The following is a 21,657-nucleotide window of genomic DNA, read 5'->3' on the forward strand; positions in this document are numbered from 1 at the left end:
ATGACCTGAACAAGTTATAGTATGATCTCATCCAAGAGATTTAAATAGCAGGAATATCGGTCAGACACCAGCAACTTATTTAGCAGAGTTCATCATCAGTTCATTAGCTCTTGTCTGCATAAGCAGGTGCCAGGGTATTCAATCAGAGCTAAAATACATGCTTTAAAAAAGGGATGGCGGTGAATGATTCTACCAATCTACAGAACCACCAACACAGAGGGAAGAGAGACTCTGGGAGAAGAGGAAAATGATCAGTACTCAAGGGGAAAGTAGCAATCAGAAAAGGACAGAATTTCTCTCAGAGAAGTATTACATGCACAAGTGTCTAAATTGTTAAAAACTTTTATTTGTGACAGTAAAGAAACCATTCAATACCTGATTGACAACACTTCTCTCTCCTCAAAACACTCATACTGTATATGTAGTGTTTCTCAAGTATTGCTGGATTGTTCATTGCATTAAAGTGTAAACAGCTCCATTATTAGACAAACAAGCAATATGTCCATTGCTTACTCCTCTTAATTTCCCAGAAGAGTTTTAACAAAAAGTTAGACAGCTGGATTTTACAATAAAATATGAACAGAAAACTAACAGCTCTTTTTGCATAGTTAACCTATAGAATTTCAAGCAATTCCCCAACCCAAGTCTTACCTGCCTTCCTCCTCACCACACAAAAGGCATACATCACAGCACCTTTGAAATCAGAGGCACAAACTTTTTTTTTTTTTTAACAATAGGGCTGTGCGATTCTGTGTTTTATTAGTAAAAAATTCTGTAAGACATAGGTTTGTGTGTGTTTGTAAATTATATCGCTACAGACTTTTTACATTGAAATTTCAAAGCTGCAACCCCAGTACAAGCCAGTGCAATTTAGATATTTTATTGACCCCCCTCAACCACTCTAATCAAAATCATGCCATGATAAAGTGATTGAACACACTGAAAATCGAAGCTCTGCAGGTGATGGGTTTCTTCCATGTATAACTTCACTGTTTTTTGTAAAAAGCAATTAAAGGGAAAAACAAGAGACAGGTTTTTTTCTCCAAAGTTACCTAAATGAATACAGTAGTATTGTACATTTGCTAAAATCTTTCATTCAAAACCTCATGGTGTTTAACAAATATTCTGCGCACAGCCCTAATTTACAGATGGCAATTTAATCATAACATTTTAGTTGAATTTCAAGAATCTATGGCACTCTGCCTTACATTTTAAATAAAAATATATATATTTATATATAATCTTCCCCCTTTGCAGGCAAATAACCTTTTTTTAACCCAACACAAAAGGACAACGGAACTTCAGGTCAGGCAGCATTTCTTTAGCTGAACTGAATGATCCACTGGGAAAGACTTTTAATAGTATTGCGGTAATATCTGGGAATTATAATTGAAAGACAAGGCTTATAACAGTCTTGGTGACATACATGCAGCATGCACTACTGCACTGGGAAATATGGAAGAGCTTTGGGAAACAATTAGATTTTTTGTTTTTATTTTCAAATTCTCATTCAATTAAAAGTAAAACCAAAATTATATTGCAATTTTTACAAACATTCTATTTGTTTTTCTGGGATTATATTTAGAACTATAGTGCTTTGTTAAAATCTAGGTGCTTCAAATATATAGTTAGTTATATGTAAATCAAAAGAGCTTATAAAAATCTGGATTTTTTAAGTGTGGGAAAATAAAGTGCAAAAAAAGGTATATATGATAATTGCTCATATACTGTAAAAAATCCAAACACTTAGGAAACCTAAAGCTTGATCTTATACAACCACCTCATTTGATATTAGAAGGAATCGGGTATTATCCAAAAATATTTTCATGTTCTAGAGTGACTTACCATGATTAGAACTCAAACAAAAATCATATATAAAATGCACTTACAATATTCGCATGGATCAGAAATGGTAATATGTAAAACCCCTGATTTTGTCATTTTTGACCACTGCGTGTTATTTTGTATGCTGTATCAGCTGAAATTATAAAGCCAATTTTTTTCTGGAACTTTTTGAATTACATGAGCCCAAACAGTATTAAAGCTATATGGAAACACCACAAATATAGTGATTGAAAAGAAGTTCAGTTGTCCATTACATGTTGATTTCAAAACAATACAAGTCACTTTTATATCAACATTCATTCAGAGACATTTAAGGCAACTGGTTCATGAAATCACTGCTTTTATAAATGCGAACAGCTAATGACATGGTTCGTCTTATGTACAACAGATCACAACTGTTTAAATGGCAATGGGTCATGAAGGAGTTATTCACTGTCTAATTGGTCTAATACTTGTGTGAAAATCTTTGAATTTTTTTCAGCCATTCTCATCATACCTGCACAATAAAGTACAACCTGAATACTTCCCTGCAGACTGCATCTGAGGCACAAAGGTCACAAATACAGTTAAAAATACTGCTCAGAGAACAACTTTTTGGCAGTTTATGGTTTTGTTACTCTGTATTCCAAAAGAAAACTAAACATCTTAGACTGAACACAAACTTAATGGACTAACCAGAATCCATACGTCCTTTTAAACCATCTAGATTTTTTTTCAATTGTCAGAACTTAGTTCTGGAATAAAAACATACAGTACTAAGGTAATCACAACTGGTAACAGAAAGAAACAGTTATGTTGTACAGAGTCAAATGTTATGGTACTGCTTAGAACACCTTCACTGAGAAAACACTGCGAGCACAGTGCGAAGCTGCACTGCAAGGAGACAAGTCCTTTCTCGGTCTTATACTGCACCTGTGATAATCTATTCCATACCTGTGTAGGCTGGCCCACCCTTTTAGGAATTAATTTATTAAACTGCTTAGTAAATGTTTTAGTCAATGACAATAATCCAGGTCAGCTTCTTGTAATTCCTATTGGTCATACTTGTAAAAAGGCAACCTGTAACTACCTTGTGGCATTTAAAAGTAAGCTAATTAAAGCACCAAATACTTAGTTTAGCTTTCTTTGATGCCTGCCAAGTATGGCTAATTTGTATGACTAGATTTTTACTCATTCACCAATGGTTAACCAGGAGAAGAAAAAAAAGGTTGTGCATTTTTGCTTCAAAAGGCTTAAAACTAAAAAGTTAGAAATGTTTTGAACATCAGAAATTCAAGTTGTGTCTATCCTGGATGAATGAAAAACTAGTGTAAACAAATGAAAGCCAAGTAAACTGAAAAGACAGTTTTTAGTTAGAATGTTAAAAAAATATAAAATCGATTTAACTCCAAAGTCTAAAGTACACACTAGAGAAAGGAATTCTGATTTAAACATACCTCCAGCATGGGTGATATGGCTCCCAACCAGCAGCTGAGACTCTCAACAAATTTGCAGCAAAAACCAGGAAAGATCAGTTGACATTTTGAAGGAAAAAAACCAAAGCAGGAGAAAAAAAGCCCCCACTTTAAAATAAATTGGTCTCATGCCTCCATTTTGCTTCTTTATGGTGCATAAAGGAGCAAAAGGCATTTTCCAAAGTCCTTTGCAGGTCACCTTTAACTGAGTTATCTGGTATATCAGATCCACACGTTTACCACATGCAGGTGGGATCTATTACCTGCATTTCATTTATTGCCCAAATTTGCATCTTAAAGCAAATGTTTTTGTAGCACAGGCACAGTGGCAAAAACAGTATAACAGCCGATGGTCAACTCCATTTGGTGAGTATATAGTAGCAGCAATTAAGAGGAAAAAATACTCTTAACAGCTCAGGACACATCCAGCTTACCCAGGTGGGTTTTAGTAAGAAAAGAATTTAAATCAATAAATAGATTCTCTGTATTCTCTCCCCCCCAAACAAATATAATGGGTTTCTCACAATGGTGTTTTTAAAAATTGGAGAGGCATGGCAGTTGTGTGCAAGCAGAGATAATAGAACTTGATCCATCTAGCATAAAAGGTGCTTGAGATCTGTTTGTCACTGCATTTTCCCAATTCTATCATTCCCTAAGAACCAAACAACTGCAGATATGTTCAAACTGGTCCAAAATGAGTAAGACCATAGTGATACAAAAATGAAATCACCCTTCCCCAAATTCCTAAACCTTTTGAGCATGACAAAGTGTAATTAATATAGCATAACATCACCATGGAGGCAGGACTCCCAGCATATTTGTTTCAACTGTTTCCTTTGTTACCATATATTACAGTGCTCTATAAAAATTTTCCTTTTTCCTTTTTAAAGCGTTTAGACAATACAAGACTAAAAGATGTCTGGAAATACACCTTATACAAAAATGTCTTAAAATAACATTCAAAAAGGCACTTCATTCTGTAAGAAAAAAATTCAGAGTCAGGTCAACTGCTCTAAGCAGAGGGTGAAACTGTCTGCATAGTGGGAGGGGGAAAGATTTGACTGCTGAAATATAACAAGCTTTTTTTTTTTGGCATGTTTTAAGAAAAGCTGATCCAGTAAAATGTGGCCACTTATGAAAGTCATTAAAAGAGTCCCATCGAAAATAGCTTCTTTTTTTCTTTAAAAAAGGAGTCTGAACGTGTGACCTTAGGTTGTCAGACTTCTGAAGGCTTAATAGCATCACTCATGACTGTCCTTCGTGTACAATGTAACAGGAAGATCAAAAGTAGCACTTCTGACAGGAGTGGCCTTCTCAAAGCTTATGTTTGAAAGAGCTGTGAGAGATGGAGAGCGTCTGTAGCAACTGCAATCAACCTGCGCCAGTCAGATTTAAGGGCTACCTGTTGCAAAGTTTGTGAAGCATACTGTAAACTTCTTCCTCTCTGCTTAGTCCTTCAAAGAAAGGAATAAGATCTAGCAGCTCTGTGTCCATCATGTCATCAAACCAGGACTGCACAGGCACCTGAAACAGAGAAAGAATAGAAGAGGTTTTGCTACATCAAAAACATTTGTACACATTCCATCTTAAGTCAGAATCTTAGCTTACAGCACCTACTGCAGCTAATGGCCATGATAAAGAAAAGATATTCATCTGTAACCGAGGTTCAAGTACAATGCCCGTTGAGAGCTACGTTCTTTGAAACATTCTTGCATTCCCACTTCAGGACTGGAACCTCTAGAAAGCTAACTGCAGATTTTCTTTCCAGATATGGAATGTTCCAAAAAGCAAGGTTACATGAGACATGGCACATCCCTTTCAATGTTTTCTGCCCAATCCAGAATAGCCTAAGAAGGGTGCAAACTACAAATTTACACTGAGAGTCTACTTGGAAAAAAACCAGTTACAGGAGAGTCTCCTTTCTTTCTCGGAGTACTGTCAATATAGATGGCTATGGATGAAAGAAGAAACCCTTAAAGAAATATGACAGAGGAGGAAATATCTGAACAATGAATATGCAACTGCTTTGTACTGAACACCAGATTTTGAGGCCAGGTTCAGAGAATAATGCTTCATAAAAGTGTAGAGTGGACTCTAGGGAAGAATTTTGTCTATTACCGCTATGGGATCTTACAGAAATAATACATTTTAGAGTCTGTCTTGGATCTAGTCACAACCTCTGGTGCCTCCAGGGACTGGAACAGCCACTAGATTATAGTGTTTTTCCACTTACAATTTACTCAGATTCTTAGTATTGGATTTTTTTTTTAAAACATCAAAGAGCGGCCTGGAGCTGGCTTTGAATCTCAACCATCAGTACTGATTAGAATTGAGGCAAAAGATGTGAAAAGTTAACTGGTAAGCAATACACCCTCAATGGGTGATGCTTACTCATTTCAGTTAACCAGGGGGGCTGGAGTAGCTCCCCACCGTCTCTGTGGTGTCTCCGGAGCATATTGCAGGCCTGGGCTGCTCTGGACATCCAGAGATGCCCATCCCCAGTGGGGGGATTCTCTAGCCTGGTCATGGCAGGGGGAGAGCAGCTGGAGAGCCCCCCCTTTACTGGTTAACCAGTTAAACTTCAAATTTAATCAGTTAGCTAATTAAACAGGATTTTATATCTCTAGTTGAGGTTTCTGATCCTTGTACAGAGAGCTAGTAAAATAAACTGAAGCCTTATGTGGTACTAAATAGGGTAAGGGTTCTCACAAGCATCAATGCCGGCATTAGGATTGAGGGTCTGAGTTCAGAAATGTGATGTTTTAAGACAAAATTTACTTTAAACTCTTCACTTTATACCATATCAGCTAAAAACTACACTAAATCTAAAAACTAACAATCAAATAATCCTTCAAAAAAGGACAATGCCTTATGAGCAACTTAAGAGAGTCCCAGCTTGTTGTCCTGGTGGCTAGCAAGAAAAGTGTATGTGCGTCTTTTAAGAGTGGTTGATGGAGAGGTCTCTGTGCAACCCGCAACTGCAAAAGCTTGCCAATGGGTTGCAACCTTCCCATGGATTGTGCTGGTTAATTAGTTACTAGCTTGTCTATTAACTTCACTAATGTGAAAAAGTTGGAATATCCAAAGCAGTTCAGATAAGCCACTGAATAAATAAATAAAAATCATTTTAAGGTCTTTGAGTAAATATCCTCTCTCTTAACAGCCTGTACTGGGAGTGTTTACAAAAATTTCAGACTGTTTAGTGTTTTTCTGCACAATTAGCACTGTCTTAAAAAAGATGCCCAAAGCTAAAAACTGAAGGAGAGCTAGGCATAAGAAAGATGAACTGGCAAAACAGCATGGAGACATCTGGCTTGTATCTAACTACATAACAGCTAGCACTAGAACCCGATCTTTTACTTAAAAGTTTTAGAGAATGCTCATGTTGTTGACATAGTTAACACTCTGAAAATAAATTTAAGTACATAATATTGCCTGAATGTGAAACCCTGACCATGGAAGCCCAAAGAAGGAACACTAGTACTTGGGACCACTTACTGCATTTTCAGGGTGGAAGATGTAGGATGCAGGAGAGTTATCCACTATAATAACTTTACTTAGTTCTCGTCCCAGTCGACTCAGATCCTTCACATAATTTCCTCTGTGGAAAACACAGGATTCTCTGAAGAGTCTCGCCCTGAACACACCCCACCGATCCAACAAGTCTGCTACTGGATCCGCATACTTAAAGACAGAAGTTAATATAATTGAGAAGTTAAAAAAACTGAAATCTCATGTCTGTAGGCATCACAATGTTTTCTAGAACTAAACATTAAGGATAAATTAAAAGGACAATTATAGATAGAACTACAATCTGCTTTGCTTCAGCTTTTCTCCTTAATATTAATTTACATGCTAGTAAAGCTAAGATCATTAATAAATTGATAACAGGACAGCACTGCAGTTATCTTTCAGAAAGAAATAACTGTACTATAAATCTTGCTATGATTTACTAATTATCTTAACATATTTCAATATGGCCTTTTTATATTTGTCCTGCAACTTCTAAAAGGGAAAGAATCCAGAGATCTCATATAACACTCCTGTAAAAATGCATGAAAAAGGGAAACCTAGAGCATGATACTACTTCCGCAGCTATCCGTACCAAATCCAGTTCCTTGTACCTGTGAAGTCAAGAGTAATGGAGGAAACATCTGACTTGGCCCAATTCATGATGTGCCGTTAACAATACATGTTGACTTGTAATGTCAGCAGGGATCTGAAGATCCCAAAAATATGCACACTCTAGCCATGAAAGGACAAGCAAAAATATTAATAAATATACCCATTTGTAACATTTTGTTGGCTTTATTCAAAGGAAATACAAGTACCACAGGTATGAATTGTGACTCAAGAATTTATAGTAATGGTCAAAGAGAGTAGGAAGGGCAGAGACTCTTATATAAGAAACCAGTTTGTAAAAGCAGATATGATCATCAATTATAGTTGGCACAAATTCTTTGAAGGATATGTCCGATCATTGGAACTTTCCTGAAATCAACAAAAAGCAAGAGATATCTTGCTGTCAATAACTCTTTCTTTCTATTAAGACTGTTTCAAGGAAACTACTGCAAGTCCACTGCTTTGGAACTACTAAACTAGACTGAACACAAAATTGGTAAACAAATAATTCTACGCTAACAAGATGAACTAGATCAGTGTTTCTCAACTTTTTTTTTTATAAAGTACCCCCTTTTTTTTAAAAAAAATTATAAATACCCCCAGTATCTACAGTTTTCAGACAATTTTTTTCTACTATTGCAACACATTTGTTTAAACAACTTAATTGTAACCAGGCAGGCGATGACATTTCTGGATGTAAAAAATACAAAAATAATAAAGCACTGTAAAATTTAAAACAAAAATTCATTTTTTTCCAAATTTCAGTGGTGTTAACGTATCCCCCAGACTTCTCTCGAGTTGACCCTAAGGGTACTTGTACCAATGGTTGAGAAAAACTGAACTAGATAATTGAACAGGGTCTTTCCCATCTCTAGAGTCCTAAGTTCCTGCTAAGCTGTGTGTCCATGCAGCAGCCTAATAAGAACTGTGCAGGTGCTCAGGGGTGCAGCGGGGAGAGATGCCTCTCCCCTAACTCCAGAGATATTGCAGCCGAAAGAGAGGCGGTACCCCTTCCCTGGTCCTAACCCAGCTCTGGCCCCACCATGTCTGGGGGATAGGTGCCTATCCTGAAGGCTCAGTGCCAGAGCTACTGTGGTGCAGAGGCACTGCTCCCATTCAGCAGTGATGTTGCTGCAGGGAGAGAGAGAAAGCTGTGAAGAATTCTCTGCTCACCACAACCACAGGGCAGCCTGCACCCCAAATCCCTCAGCTCTGACTTGCACCCCAAGCCAAAACCCTCACTCCCCAACCTTCTATCCCAGCTCTAAGCCCTTCATCCCCAGCCCTGCCAGAGCTTTCTCCCTCTCCCCCTCCCCCCCTCCAGAGCCCTCAACCTCCATAGCCCAACCCTCTGCCCCAGCCTTGAGTCCCCTTCCACACTTCAAACCTCTTGACCTCACCCTGCCACATGAATTTGTGTCTGTGCACCAATACAGAGGTGATGTGTCACGCATCACCTCCGTATTAGTGCCCATAAAATTCATTTTGCACATGTTTGAGAAAAATTAGAGGGAACATTGAGCCTATGGAAAACCAGAAAAAGATCAGAATTTAATTTACTTTATAAAATATTTAAATAGGATAAATTAAAAAAAATTAACAATCAACTGATTTAATTTCAAAATCAAAACCACAAATACAAATACACTGATAATACTGCATGACTAAAATTGCGCTCTCTCCACTACAAAACTACCTACTCGAGATACTATTTCTACCAAAGTTAGAGGGCACAAAATATTGCTTTTCAGATGCTAACGATATTGAGCTTCACAAACAGTATTTATTATTCTCAACCAAAATTATAACTGCACATCCACATGTTAGATATCTGTATCCTATGTTTTTGTACCAAAGTACTTTCTGAACTATTGGCTAGCTACAGAGCATAGCATAGCGAATTTCATGCCCAACTTTAATATACTGCTTCATGTAGTACACTATTTGTTCTAATTTCCCACTATAACCATGGTAACTTGTAAGCCTTTCATATTGGCATCATGAGCAATGCATGGAGGCTACATTATGAGACAAGCCCATATGTGATATTGTTACCATGGAAACACTTACCCACACACTAGCAGACAAAGTACACACTGTTAGGCAAAGAAGCAGAAAGGGGAAAAATTAAGATCATTCCAAGTGAGGAAACAATCATCCACAGAAAAGCCAACCAAAATGTCCAATATCCAGCATTATAAAAACTAAGGAGAAAGAAGAGACTATGGCAAACCTTGGCTAGACTGGCTGTGAAGAGTACACACTCAAAGAGCTCTCCCATCCTCTGGAGAAACTCATCCACATGTGGTCGCTTCAATACATAAACCTGGAATGACAATATCTGTTTAGGTCAAATGAGGTTTAAGACAAAAAGACTGGAGTTAGACTAAAATTAGTAGGCAGAACTAATGTGCGACACGGAAGGCTAAGAAGAAGGAAAAGGCTGATGTAAGACAAAGGAAGCATAATATTCAATAACAAAATATTTGAACATATATACTTGATTGTCCCATACTGACTGCACACTGGTAATACTAGGTCCTGCTGGAAAGATACATTCTTAAAATAGAGACAAAAAAGTAATGGGGCACCAACACAAGAATTATGACCCACATTTTAAAAAGTATTTAGATATTACAGGTAGAACCTCTCTAGTCCGGCAACCTGGGGACCTGACCAGTGCGGAACCAGAGAATTTGCTGAAACATGAGAGGTCAGTGTTGTCTAGCAGCATTACCAACACTTCCACATCTTACTGGGCTCTTAGAAGACATTTAGAGTAAATTAGAGCTAAATCACAGCACAGGACACTAAGAGCTAAGACTGGTAGCTATAAACAAACTTTATTGGATTGTGGGAAACTTGGCCATGCCCATGACAAGTGGACATCTGGCTAACTAAAATCATGCTGGATCACAGATGCTGCCGGACCACAGTGTGCTAGACTGGAAAGGGTCAATCAGTAATATGTTCGGCAGTGCAATGCCTCACTAATTTGAGATTTAAACTCCTATTTTCAAAAGAGATATAGGCACGTCAGAGCCAAAATCCCACTGACAGTTGATGAGATATAGGTGTCTAGATACCCAAATCCCCTTTGAAAATGAGATCCAGGCTCCTACATTAGCTAGGCACTGCTAACTGATCATAGCAGCTCTTGATTACCTTAAAAAATCTGAGAGCACTGAAAGTAGCATAACTCTTTGATGCTTATATTTCTTCAATTCTTGAAGAGTTTGAGAGGAAAACATCTGAAGGAAAGTTTTATCTGGCGCTATAAGGAATTATGAACTGGGAACATGATTCAGGTATTGAGTTCTTCCTTTTTTTCTGTTAATAAAATACTTATCTTCTGTTTTTGTTTCTGGATGCCAGATAACATATCCTATAGCTGCTTTTAAATGATATTCCAAACCCACTGATAAAATACAGGCTTTCGTATCTTCAATGGAGAAATGAGTTTCCAGGTATTATTTGTGACCAATACAGCTCAAAATATTTCAACTGAGGCCTTGTCATAAATATAGTAGATCTTCTGTGTTTTCCTTCTTTCACACAGCAATCCCTCCAGCAAAGGAGTCACTTTACTAATCTGGAGCAAGAATCAGTTGCTTATTGCAACTGATACAGCTACTAAGATTATCTGTTAAGCACCAACAGTACACTTAGTGTTCATATAAGATACAGTACAGAGATAAAGACAGTCCCTATCCAGGATGCTTACAATTGGATAAAAACAATAAACTGGGAGGATGAGGGTGGGAGTTAAATGTTTATTTTAAAAGCTTATGTTGATAGAACTGAGTAAGCAATTCCTGCCTTACCAAGTAAACTACAATACTGAAATTCTTTTAAATGCAAGCCTGGTAAATTAAGTGGGTTTCTCCCTTTAAAAGGGAATAAGTCATCAATCATAAGACAAGAACACGCAAAACTGAACTTGCTTAATGCCTTGTGTGTTATTTAAGGGAGTTATACTGGCTAACATTTATATTAGGTTAACATTAAAATGCAAAAGTGCAATGAGCCTATACATATAAACAGTGAAAAAGAAAGTTATGGCAATACTAGTCTGAACTTCATAATGTAAACATTAAATCAGTAAGTAAAGGAAGAGATATTTCATTATAAGGTCTTAAATACTGTCCAATTTATATTAAAAGAATTTACATGCAGAGCACTACAGTCTAAAGGCCTAAGTGGCTAGATCAAAATGCTATGTAGCTTCCACTTTGGGTGGTAGTGTGCCAAACTGCATGAAGCTCAGACCAGTTTGCTGGATTAGATTACTCTTACTGAATTGGAACTATGCCATCTGAGCCACATTTGCACTTGGAAGCAGAGGACAATTTGTAAGCTGGTTTTCATTTTGATTCCCTATTTCTTTTTAAATATTGCCTTGGCAAGCACCTGACCCTATTTAATAAAATAGTTGTTTAATGGCAGGAATTAAGTTTAGAATAGATATTAGAAAAAGATTGCTACTCTTTTTCCAGATAACTGAACTGTAAATTCTTGGATTTCAATAGGAGTGTGGCAAGAATTCTCTTTCCTCTTTTAAGATAACCACTAGTTTTTCATTAAAAAGCTAGCCTCAGAGATATTTTGTTGACTAGGGTTTACCTTCCAAATGCAACTTTTACAACACATACGTAAGAAGTGCAGTTTCACAAACTCAATCATTTATAATGCTCCTTCTAACAATTTACTTCCCTTCTGTAGACCCAAGAAACCAAGGGCGGCAATAGTGGGAGCATTCCATCAATTTAAGTTTATTTTTTAGCTTCTGGGACTCAGGACAGAAAATAAGTTAAGGTACAACAAAAGAAATAGAAAATAGCAAGGTACCTTACTCATTAATTCTTTGTACATTTTAGCTTTATATTCTCCTCCCAACGTCCCTATGTACATAACAGTCCCAAAAATGTGAGAAACCTCTTTCTAGCATACTGAAACAATCTATGCAAAGATGAGAAGTTCTGTGCCTTATTAGTGCTTTTCCTTTTTAACAGTGCAGTCACACTAAAACAAAGAATTCCCCCACCTGCATTCACTAGGTTACAAATAATGTTTTTTCTTGTGGACCGATTAGAAAGTCCAAGCCAAGCATTTAGACTGTGGGTGTTTGGAATATAAATTGTTGCTTTCCTATGTGCCAAGGCATATAGTAAAAAACTGAATTTCTGGATTATTAACTGACTGATAAATGTTGGTTGAAATAGAAATACAATTTGAAATTCTTTTCCGTGTCTTTTACAAGAGCTTCTAGTCAACTACTTAAGGGCTGCCACAGAACTAGACATACTAGTCAATGGCTCTCTACATGAAGCAGCTTTAGATTATGATACAATATTCCAAGTCTTTTCCTGCCTCCGACTTTAGTTTCTCCTCTTTTTTATTCTGTTTTCCCTTTTTATGACACTTGGGCACCTATCACTAGATTTTCTCCTCATTATTAATTCAGATATCTTATGCGTATGAGTTCTTAGTACATATTATGTAACCACTTCCAATTTCTGGATAATGTATAACTATTTCCTGCTTCCATATGCACACACACTCACAAAAATCTTCGATCAAACAGTGTTTTCCTAAACAAGGTTTCTTAGTGCTTCAGAGTGGGAGCATTTCTCTATAGAAGCTGCTTTCTGAAAAGTTATTATTAGGTACTGGTATCAACTGCAAGATGTTTTCCTCCTTTCAGACAGGAGTTGCTCCAGCAAAGGAGCCACTTTGCCATTTTGCAGCAAGAACAAGTAGCTTATTGCAATCAATACAGCTACTAAAATTATCTGTTAAATACCAACACATGATCAGGTAGTTGAACTACAAAATCCCTTGGTCTTCACACAAACCTTTTCTCCATTTGATAGCACAGTTCTTTTCTCCTCTGCTGCCTTACGTTCTCGTTTAGTGTATTATTTTCTTTGCTTCATTAGTTACTGGACTTGAATCTCAATGTTGCATGGTTATTTGTGGGCTGGCTTTTTTCCTGTTATATAATGTCTTCAGTTTAAATCCCTAGACTGACTGACTCCTGGCTTTTCTCTCAGATTTACATATGGTCTTCAAGGCAGGAAAAACTCATTTCTTTCATATCTACTTTTTGGGATGCCATGCTTGGTTAAATATCTCTCTATTCTGAAAACAGTTTAAAGGATATCATTGCTTTTTTATTCTCTTGGACGTTAACATTTAAAAGATATTTTCAGGCTTTAGGCAGAGTCTCACAATACTGCATATATTTGTCAGTTAGAACTGTTATAGGTGGCATAATTAAATGTAACTATTATAGAATCTATTTACAGATATGTTTTCTGTGTCACCTGAAAGGCTCACAGGTGAAGAATGAAGCATTTATAAACAGAACAGTATGCTTTATTGTAATGTTAGAAATAGGACCATATAATTGGATTTTAAAAAATTAGTTTTAGGATTTTGGAATCTTCATGCAATAGCAAAAAAGTCTGACCAAGACAACTCAAGCACCTGTAAATCTTCATTTCACCAGGCATACACTTCCTATTAACAGAGAGGTGTAGGGTTGGGGCTGGGAGGGGGAAGAGGGAGAATAACTGTGGATTCTTGAGTCTTCACATATCTGGTTCACTTTGTTGTGGTTGCCTCCCAGTGCAAGTAACCAAGAATAGGCCAATTAGATTGCACACAGCCTATCCTGGATTACTTGAACCAGGTCACAGCCTTTTCCAGGAGAATAACTGAGAAACTGGTTCCTTTAGGAAGAGGAAGTCTGTATTTAAAGTTGTTCCCCACTGGAAAAAAAAAAATCACACAATATTCTAAATAAACTTCCTAAACATTTCTCTTATTTTCATTGACTAAAAATATTTTTTTCCTTTTTCATATATTGTTAAAATTTTGAACGACTAATAGTCTTATTCATTACAAAGTATGGCAACTTTAGATCAAAGTCTGGAACAAGAACTCAGTCTAAAACTAGGCCAAATCAAACAGTAGGTGGCTGTCATTTCTGCTCTTCATCATTCAAGTGTATGACATGAATTATGTTAGGTAAGGCAACCTGGATTATGGACAAAACTACCTATACTTAGGATCCTTATAATCATCATATGGAGCGAATGAGGGCTGTGTCAGCGTCAATACTTCCTTCTATAAATATTGTGTTAAGCAAGTTACCAAAAGCTACCATATAGTGCACAAAACATTCCAAAGACCAACTCCAAACTTCTGAGTCACTTCATTTAAAATCTTGAGACGGGTAGCTGAGTTAGTCTGTCAATGGAAACACTTAAAAACAATGAATAGTCTAGCAGCACCTTAAAGACTAACAAAACATGTGGATGGTATCGTGAGCTTAAGTGGGTTGTACCCATAAAAGCTCATACCACCGCCTACATGTTTTGTTAGTCTTTAAGGTGCCGCTAGACTATTTGTTGTTTTTCAACTTTTTCATTTAAAACGTTATCCATCTTTTCCTAGCCAAATGAGTATACCCTACTGGTGCTCTGGGATGCTAGAATTAAAGCCTCCAAATGCATGGCTTCTAAACCTTGAGGTCACAACCACCTGGCCCTTCCCAGGGTATTCTCTGGGAAGTGAATTCCAGGGAGAGATGGCCCTGGTATGGAAAATGTAAAAATTGCAGTCTGTAAAAGGTTGAGAAACAATGATGTATTGTATTGCCCAGGACCATCTCAACCCTTGATAAACCTCTTCAAAACAAACTTAATAAACTAAACAAATCTGTTTAATTGACCTGACTTCTGGTTAATAATTTGAGCACAGGATTGCTTTGATTTGCTCTCTCAAATTGGAGGGTCAGAAATTTTGGGGAATAGAAATGCTATTACAGGTTGTACCTTCCTTAACCAGGACTCCCTGGTCTGGCAACATCCGTGGTCCAGCAAGACCACATCCTGGACCACAGAACCCAGGAACAAGGAGATCTGGTGGACAGGGCAAGAGCACTGTAGGGGGCACTGGCAACTCAGCTGGGAGCCCAGTGTCCGTGGGGGAGGGCATTGTGGAACGAGCAGCACAGTGGGGAGTTCTGGACCCAGCGGTGGCCAGGGAGCTCTAGCCCCAGCCCTATTCTGGCTCCAGAGGCCTGGGCGCTTCAGCCCCTGCGGCAGCCAGGAAGCTCTGGCCCTCCACCCCGGCCCTGGAGCCAGGTGGCTGTGGAGCTGTGCCCCAGCTGCAGAGCTCTGGCCCTGTTATCAGCCAGGCCAGCGGCATCTAGAGAGCCCTGAAGGGCTGGGGCAGCAGTGGGGGCAGGCTGGAACCCTAGCTCAGGGGCAGCACAGGCCAGAAGGGGAGGGTCCTCCCCGGTCCGGCAAATTCCCTCATTTGGGACTAGTCAGGTCCCATGGGCACCGGACCAGCACGGTCCATCCTGTAGTAAGTACACCATGTGCTTGGACTGGAGAGTTCCTCATAGGTGTTTGGTCCCATAAACATGCTAAGGTCTGTGCCACTGACAGAATAATTATGCTTTCAGAGTGTCACTTGCAGATTATAACGTAAAGAGAGAAACAGCTTGCTAGATGTGCTATATTGCTATATTTTCCAAGAGAATTCAAGGTCTTTCGTAGCCAAATGCATATTAATACATTTAATACAGATATTTAAAGAAAATCAGAAAAAAGTAAGTTGATTTCAAAGACACACAATGCATGTCAGAGAAGGCGCTTCAGTAAATTATAGAGTAGCACAAAAATGCACACTTTGGGTACGTCTACACTGCAATTACACACCTATGGCTGGCCTGTGTCAGCTAACTTGAGTTATGAAATTGCTGTGCAGATGGTTAAGACTTGGGCTGGTGCCCAAGCTCTGGGACTCCGCATATGTTTTAGTTACAACTAGGAGGCCCTCCCAGATTGCAGTGTCCTGGGGGCTGCAGCCTGAGCCCAGAAATCTACCTTGCAATGAAACAGAAACTTAGCCCAAGCCAGCAGGCATGGGCCAGCTACAGGTTTTTAACTGCAACATAGACATCACCTGTTCCATCATAGGGCCCTTTAGCTCAGATTTCAGACTGAGCCCAAACCTCTACACTGTAATTTTATAGCTTGGAAGCCAGAGCTCCATGAACCTGAGTCAGCTGACAAAGTCCAGCTGTGGGTGTTTAGCTGCAGTGTACACATACCCTTTGCTTGTTTACATTGCAAAGAAAAAACAACGGCAGAGTCTTAGAACCTGGGTCAACTGATTTGGACTTATGGGCCTGAGCTGCAGGACTAAAAAAGATAGTGTAGAAGTTCCTACTTGGGGAGGAGCTCAAGCTCCAGACCCACCCCATGTCGTTTTCTGGTCCAAACTAGACTGTCTACACTACTATTTTTAGTTCCACAGCCTGAGCCCAAGCTTTGAGATTTGGTACTGTGGATTTTCCTTCACAGTGCATAGAGAACTGAAAACAGAGCTTTTTTATGTAAGCTCAGGGAAAGTAATATTTTTCCTGACAATCTGCTACTTGACAAGACTCTACTGCTTTCTGACACAGCAGATATTAACTATTGATAGTACAGCTTCATAACATTTCAGAGCTTCTATCATATCTTAAATGGGTATAAAATACTTCCCAATTGCTCACTCTTTCTATTTTCTGTCTTCAGGAATTTATACACAATAAAAAGATGGCAGAATTTGGACAAATAATTAAGTAAATTAAATTCAGTTTATTTTATGTTCTAGCTCAACCAGATGTCACAGGTCTGATGCAGGACCCACTTGTGCTATACAGGAGGTCATACTAGGGATGTAAGCGACTAGTTGACTAGTGATTCGGCTAGTCACTTCTCCCCCTCCTTCCCCTTGCTGTTTCTATTAGAGAGAGGCAGCAAGTGGGAGGCAAAAGGAGCTGATGCTGAGGGGAGCCGGCTTAAAAGCCAGTTCCCCCCAGCATCATCTCTGTGGGGGACAGGGCAGATAGAGGGACAGGAGAAAACAGCACGAGCGGAGACTAAAGCAGTCTCTGCTTGCGCCGGTTCTGATGTGATTCTGCTTTTGAAATGTACAAGAGCTGCAATGGACTTTCTTGCTCTGGTTCTTATACATTTCAAAGGCTGAGGTGCTGCAGGAGCTTCTGCTTTTGAACCCTCAGCAGGGCTCTTGCTATAGTTCAAAGACGGAGGTGCCCTCATCAACTAATTGATGGAAATCCCTATGTGAAAGGTTGACTATATGAAATCCCAATCCTTATCTGGGCCTTTGAACACTACCACAACTAAAATAATAAATATACACACTTCTGTCCCTTGTAAGTAAATGAAAGATGACGAAAGATTAACAATCCTAAAAACTGAAGTTCTCTACTGTAGAACAGGCATATAATCCCTGCTGGCAGAGGGACCACAATTCTAAAAGATAATTCAGTCCATTACCTATCTAATCTTTGGCCTCTAAGATGTTTAACAAGTGTGCCATGTGGTGACAGTTTTTGCGATATACACACTTCCATTTTAGGAATCAGGTTAAGCCTACTAACTTATTTTACAGGCTACCAAACAGTCTTCAGATAATTCGTGACCAGGGATGTTAATGGGTAGTTGGTTAAACGGGTGATGCTTACCGAGTTACAGTTAAACGGTACCCAGGAATGGCTTAGCAGCAGGTAAAGGGCTGCTCCAGCTCTGACCCTCCCCTCCAGCAGGGTTGCTGGCCCCTGAGAGAAGGGCGGAACCAAGCAGTCCCAATGGGGGTGAGGGCCCCCCTTGTCCACACCCCATTTAATCAATTAAATGGGTAAACGCAGTGTCAGCACTGTGTTTACCCATTAAACCAATTACACAGGATTTTACATCCCTGGTAGTGACAATATTTGTTCAGGCAATAAGTAAACAGAGTACTTAAGATTGTTTGCTGTGGTGTTACAGCCATGTTGTCTCTAATATCCTGGGACCAAAGTAGGTGAGATAATTTGGTCCAATAAGAAATATTCTGCTGGTGAAGGAGATGAGCTTTTGATTTACACAGAGATCTTCTTCAGGTTGAATTATATGTATATATTCACAACTAAAATGGAATCACTTATTTTTACTATCTAGCTTATAAGCTATTCTAACTAACAGAAGATATTTATACCAATTTGCAGGTTCAATTAATCAGCAAATTAGGATCTAAATTTATAGTACCTAATACAGGCTGGTTTTCATATAAACTGCAATGTTTGAGCTTGTCGGGGGGGCGGGAGGATGGGGGGGGGAGAAGAGAGAAACTTATGGGTATTATTTATGTGGGCCAAGATTTTAAAAAGTCATTAGTAATTCTGAGATCCTCCACTTTTGGGTGCCCAATCTAAAGGGCTGCTTTTCAGAGAATAAGTGTTCAGAGTATTTTGAAAATCAAGTTCACTTAAGGTAGAAGTCCCAAAAATTGAGATCCATATTACCCTAAGCAGACTATAAATCTGAAAGACACAAAAGATTACAAGGAGCCCTGACTTGAAGAGCTTAAAATCTAAATACAGATAAAAGGTAAAAGGTGAAAGGATGGAATATATATGCATGAATGCTTGGCGCACACTTAACTCTATTTTGCATAGTTGATCATTTTTACAAAATGTTTGTTTATATGGAATTTCAATTTATAATCTGCCTCTATTAGTCTGTGCTTTTAGGGCATGACAAATGTCTTAGAAATAGATGTTACCTGGATACACAATGTTTGCAAATATGGTGTTAAATCACTTCCTGCTAGGAGAATCTTAGAATCCACAAGAGGAGTCAGAAATTGATATAAAAATCCTGGAGAGACGATTCTAGAAAGTTTTGAAGTAGTTAGAGGGACACTAGCAGTTAGACACCACTCATCAGGAAGGCCATTAACCAATCTGAGAAGAAAACCTCCATTTTGGCAACTGTAAATCTATGACAAATAATTGAAAATTATCATTTTTGCATAAAGGAGTATCATAATTATGGAAATAATTTAAAATTAAGAACTGACAGTAATAAATGCTGAATAAAGACTAAGACTGAGGAAATATTTCAACCTGCAGAAACCAAGGTCCAAAGCACCAGGGCTACAGTACAAATGCAATACAAAACAGTAGGCAACCTAAAAGGTTTCAAGTGACTTTTTTCTGACATTATAACTGAACTGTATTAGTGGAATTATAGATTTACATTTCCTCCAAGAAATGCCACATAAAACAAGAATGTGAGTAGTAATCCTGCTTTTTACAAGCTTCATGTGTGTTGTGAGCAACCGACAAACTAGGCCATGGCTTTACTTTATGTAGAAGTGAGAACATATTCTTTGCACACAATTCAGCTTTTATTTTTGCTTACATTTGACAGGAGCAATTCCCTCTGGACTTAGTCTATCCAGAATACCTGCTAAATTTCAGTTGAAGGATATTACTATGTACTTAATTTCAGATTATTTTTAGTTTGTAACAAACAGATGAGCTATATTTAAGTATTTTTATGTGCAAGATCCCCTGTTTGTCTTTTTGAAAGGCAGTAAATAAAGTCACTAAAATGGCTATTCAGAAAATGAAAATGACTCAAAACCCTGAACATCTGTATGCAGTACAAATTAAATATAAAATCGTTGTTGATAAAATGTGCAGATGACAGAGACTGGTAGAGAATTAAATAACGATGAGGACACAGTCACACAGAGCAATCTGAATTGTACATTCAGTCAAATGCAAAGTTATACATCTAGGAAGACAGAATAAGGCTATTGTTACAGAATGGAAATACGTTCTAGAAAAGAGTGACTCAAAAAAATCAAGAGGTCATAGTGCACAAGATATTGATGTGATAAACAAGTCCCTTCTGGCCTTACATTCTATAGTCTATGAACAAACTAGAGCACAGTTTAAAAGCAATGTTTACCTGATGTATGGTTCCATCAATTTCAACAGGAACAATGAAGTCAGCATTACTAATTGGCTAGAAAGACAGACAACAAAGTAAGATAATATTTTCAAAAAATAAGTGTAAATACCAGTAGAGGGGGACCTTTCCAAAGGTATGAATAGCAGTCAGGGTCCTAAATTCCACAGAAATCCTCAATATGGGCCTTTGGAAATCTCTCCCCCACAGAGAATATAAGCAGCTGGAAAAATTGGCAATTTTTATATTGAAAAGTAAAAACTTCATAGAGCATAGGTTGAATAGAATAATAGAATACTAGAACTGGAAGGGACCTCGAGAGGTCAACTCCAGTCTCTTGCATTCATGACAGGAACAAGCACCATCTAGATTCATCCTTGACAGATGTTTGTCTAGCCTACTCTTAAATATTCCAATTAGAGTGATTCCACAATCTTGACAGTTAAGAAGTTTTTTCTAATACACTTCATAGCAATTTCAATATGACTAAACTCAGATTTTGCACAGGACCTGTGATTGTTTTGCACAACATGCAAAGTATATCCCTGATTTAACAGTTTGATTCTAATATTTGTTTCTATTGTCTCATGATGGCAATCTGTCATACACTACTTACTGAATTACCATTTCTGATGAACTCCCCATTTTAAAGCAGCCTTCCCCTCTCCTATCCTTCAGGTGTGTGTTTAAACACAAAAGAATAGCTACCCCAAAGGCTGCTCAAGTGTGCGGAGGACGTAAACATGGAAAATGAGAAATGTTCCCTCAGGAAGTTGTCTTCAGAGAGGAGCATAAAAAAAGTTTCTACTTGCTGCTGAACACAAGCATCTGCAGATATTTGAAGCTAAGCTATTTCACTGCAAATTTACTGTTATGCATTTTTCAAGTACAGTATTGCCCTTTACATAATGTCTTTTGTATTGAAGGGTCTCAACATTTTTTTATGATGTCACATGCAACATCCCCACTTAAAAGCAGCCAAACCCTGGGGCAGAATGCAATAATGGTCAAACAGAGCACTCTGCCCTAGTGCATTTTAGTGAAGAATACACCACAACTAACAAGAAACTGCAGCAGGAATTTAGGTAGTTGGAATTTAATTATTCAAAGAGGCAGTTGCCTTGTATATAGAGCAGCTGTTAACCGTATCCTTGTGAAAACTATCACAAGCTTATTGACCTGAAGCAGGCAAGGGCCTCATCTCTACTGAAAGGCAGCACGTTCAACACGACAAAGTTCACCGGCACCACTGCGATGTATTGGAAATAATGCTATCTACAGAATAACTAAAGCCACTGTACTTACAGACTCCCATCCCAATACTTAGCAACCTTAGCTGAGATTTGGATGCCATCAGAGGTGAGTAACAAGGTTTCATTATATTAAGATTTACCCCAAATTCTACA

General features: G+C 38.2%; 1 protein-coding gene across 7 annotated transcripts in view; it reads right to left on the reverse strand.

The window, feature by feature from the left end:
• Positions 1–326: 326 nt before the first annotated feature.
• The window catches only part of CTDSPL (CTD small phosphatase like), a 112,992-nt gene continuing 91,661 nt past the window's right edge, over positions 327–21,657 (reverse strand). For 5 of the 7 annotated variants that reach the window (XM_075922870.1, XM_025183363.2, XM_025183361.2 and 2 more), the window contains 5 exons: positions 20,252–20,308; positions 19,056–19,271; positions 9,655–9,747; positions 6,798–6,983; positions 327–4,823 (listed from right to left, as the gene is read on the reverse strand). In XM_075922870.1, the coding sequence (XP_075778985.1) occupies positions 4,698–4,823; positions 6,798–6,983; positions 9,655–9,747; positions 19,056–19,271; positions 20,252–20,308 (678 nt within the window). In that variant the 3' untranslated portion in view covers positions 327–4,697. The remainder of the gene's footprint in view (positions 4,824–6,797; positions 6,984–9,654; positions 9,748–19,055; positions 19,272–20,251; positions 20,309–21,657) is intronic. The other 2 variants (XM_006120575.4, XM_006120574.4) reach the window with 1 other exon arrangement.

The sequence above is a fragment of the Pelodiscus sinensis genome, chromosome 2 (assembly GCF_049634645.1).
Source record: "Pelodiscus sinensis isolate JC-2024 chromosome 2, ASM4963464v1, whole genome shotgun sequence".
Lineage (NCBI taxonomy): Eukaryota > Metazoa > Chordata > Testudines > Trionychidae > Pelodiscus > Pelodiscus sinensis.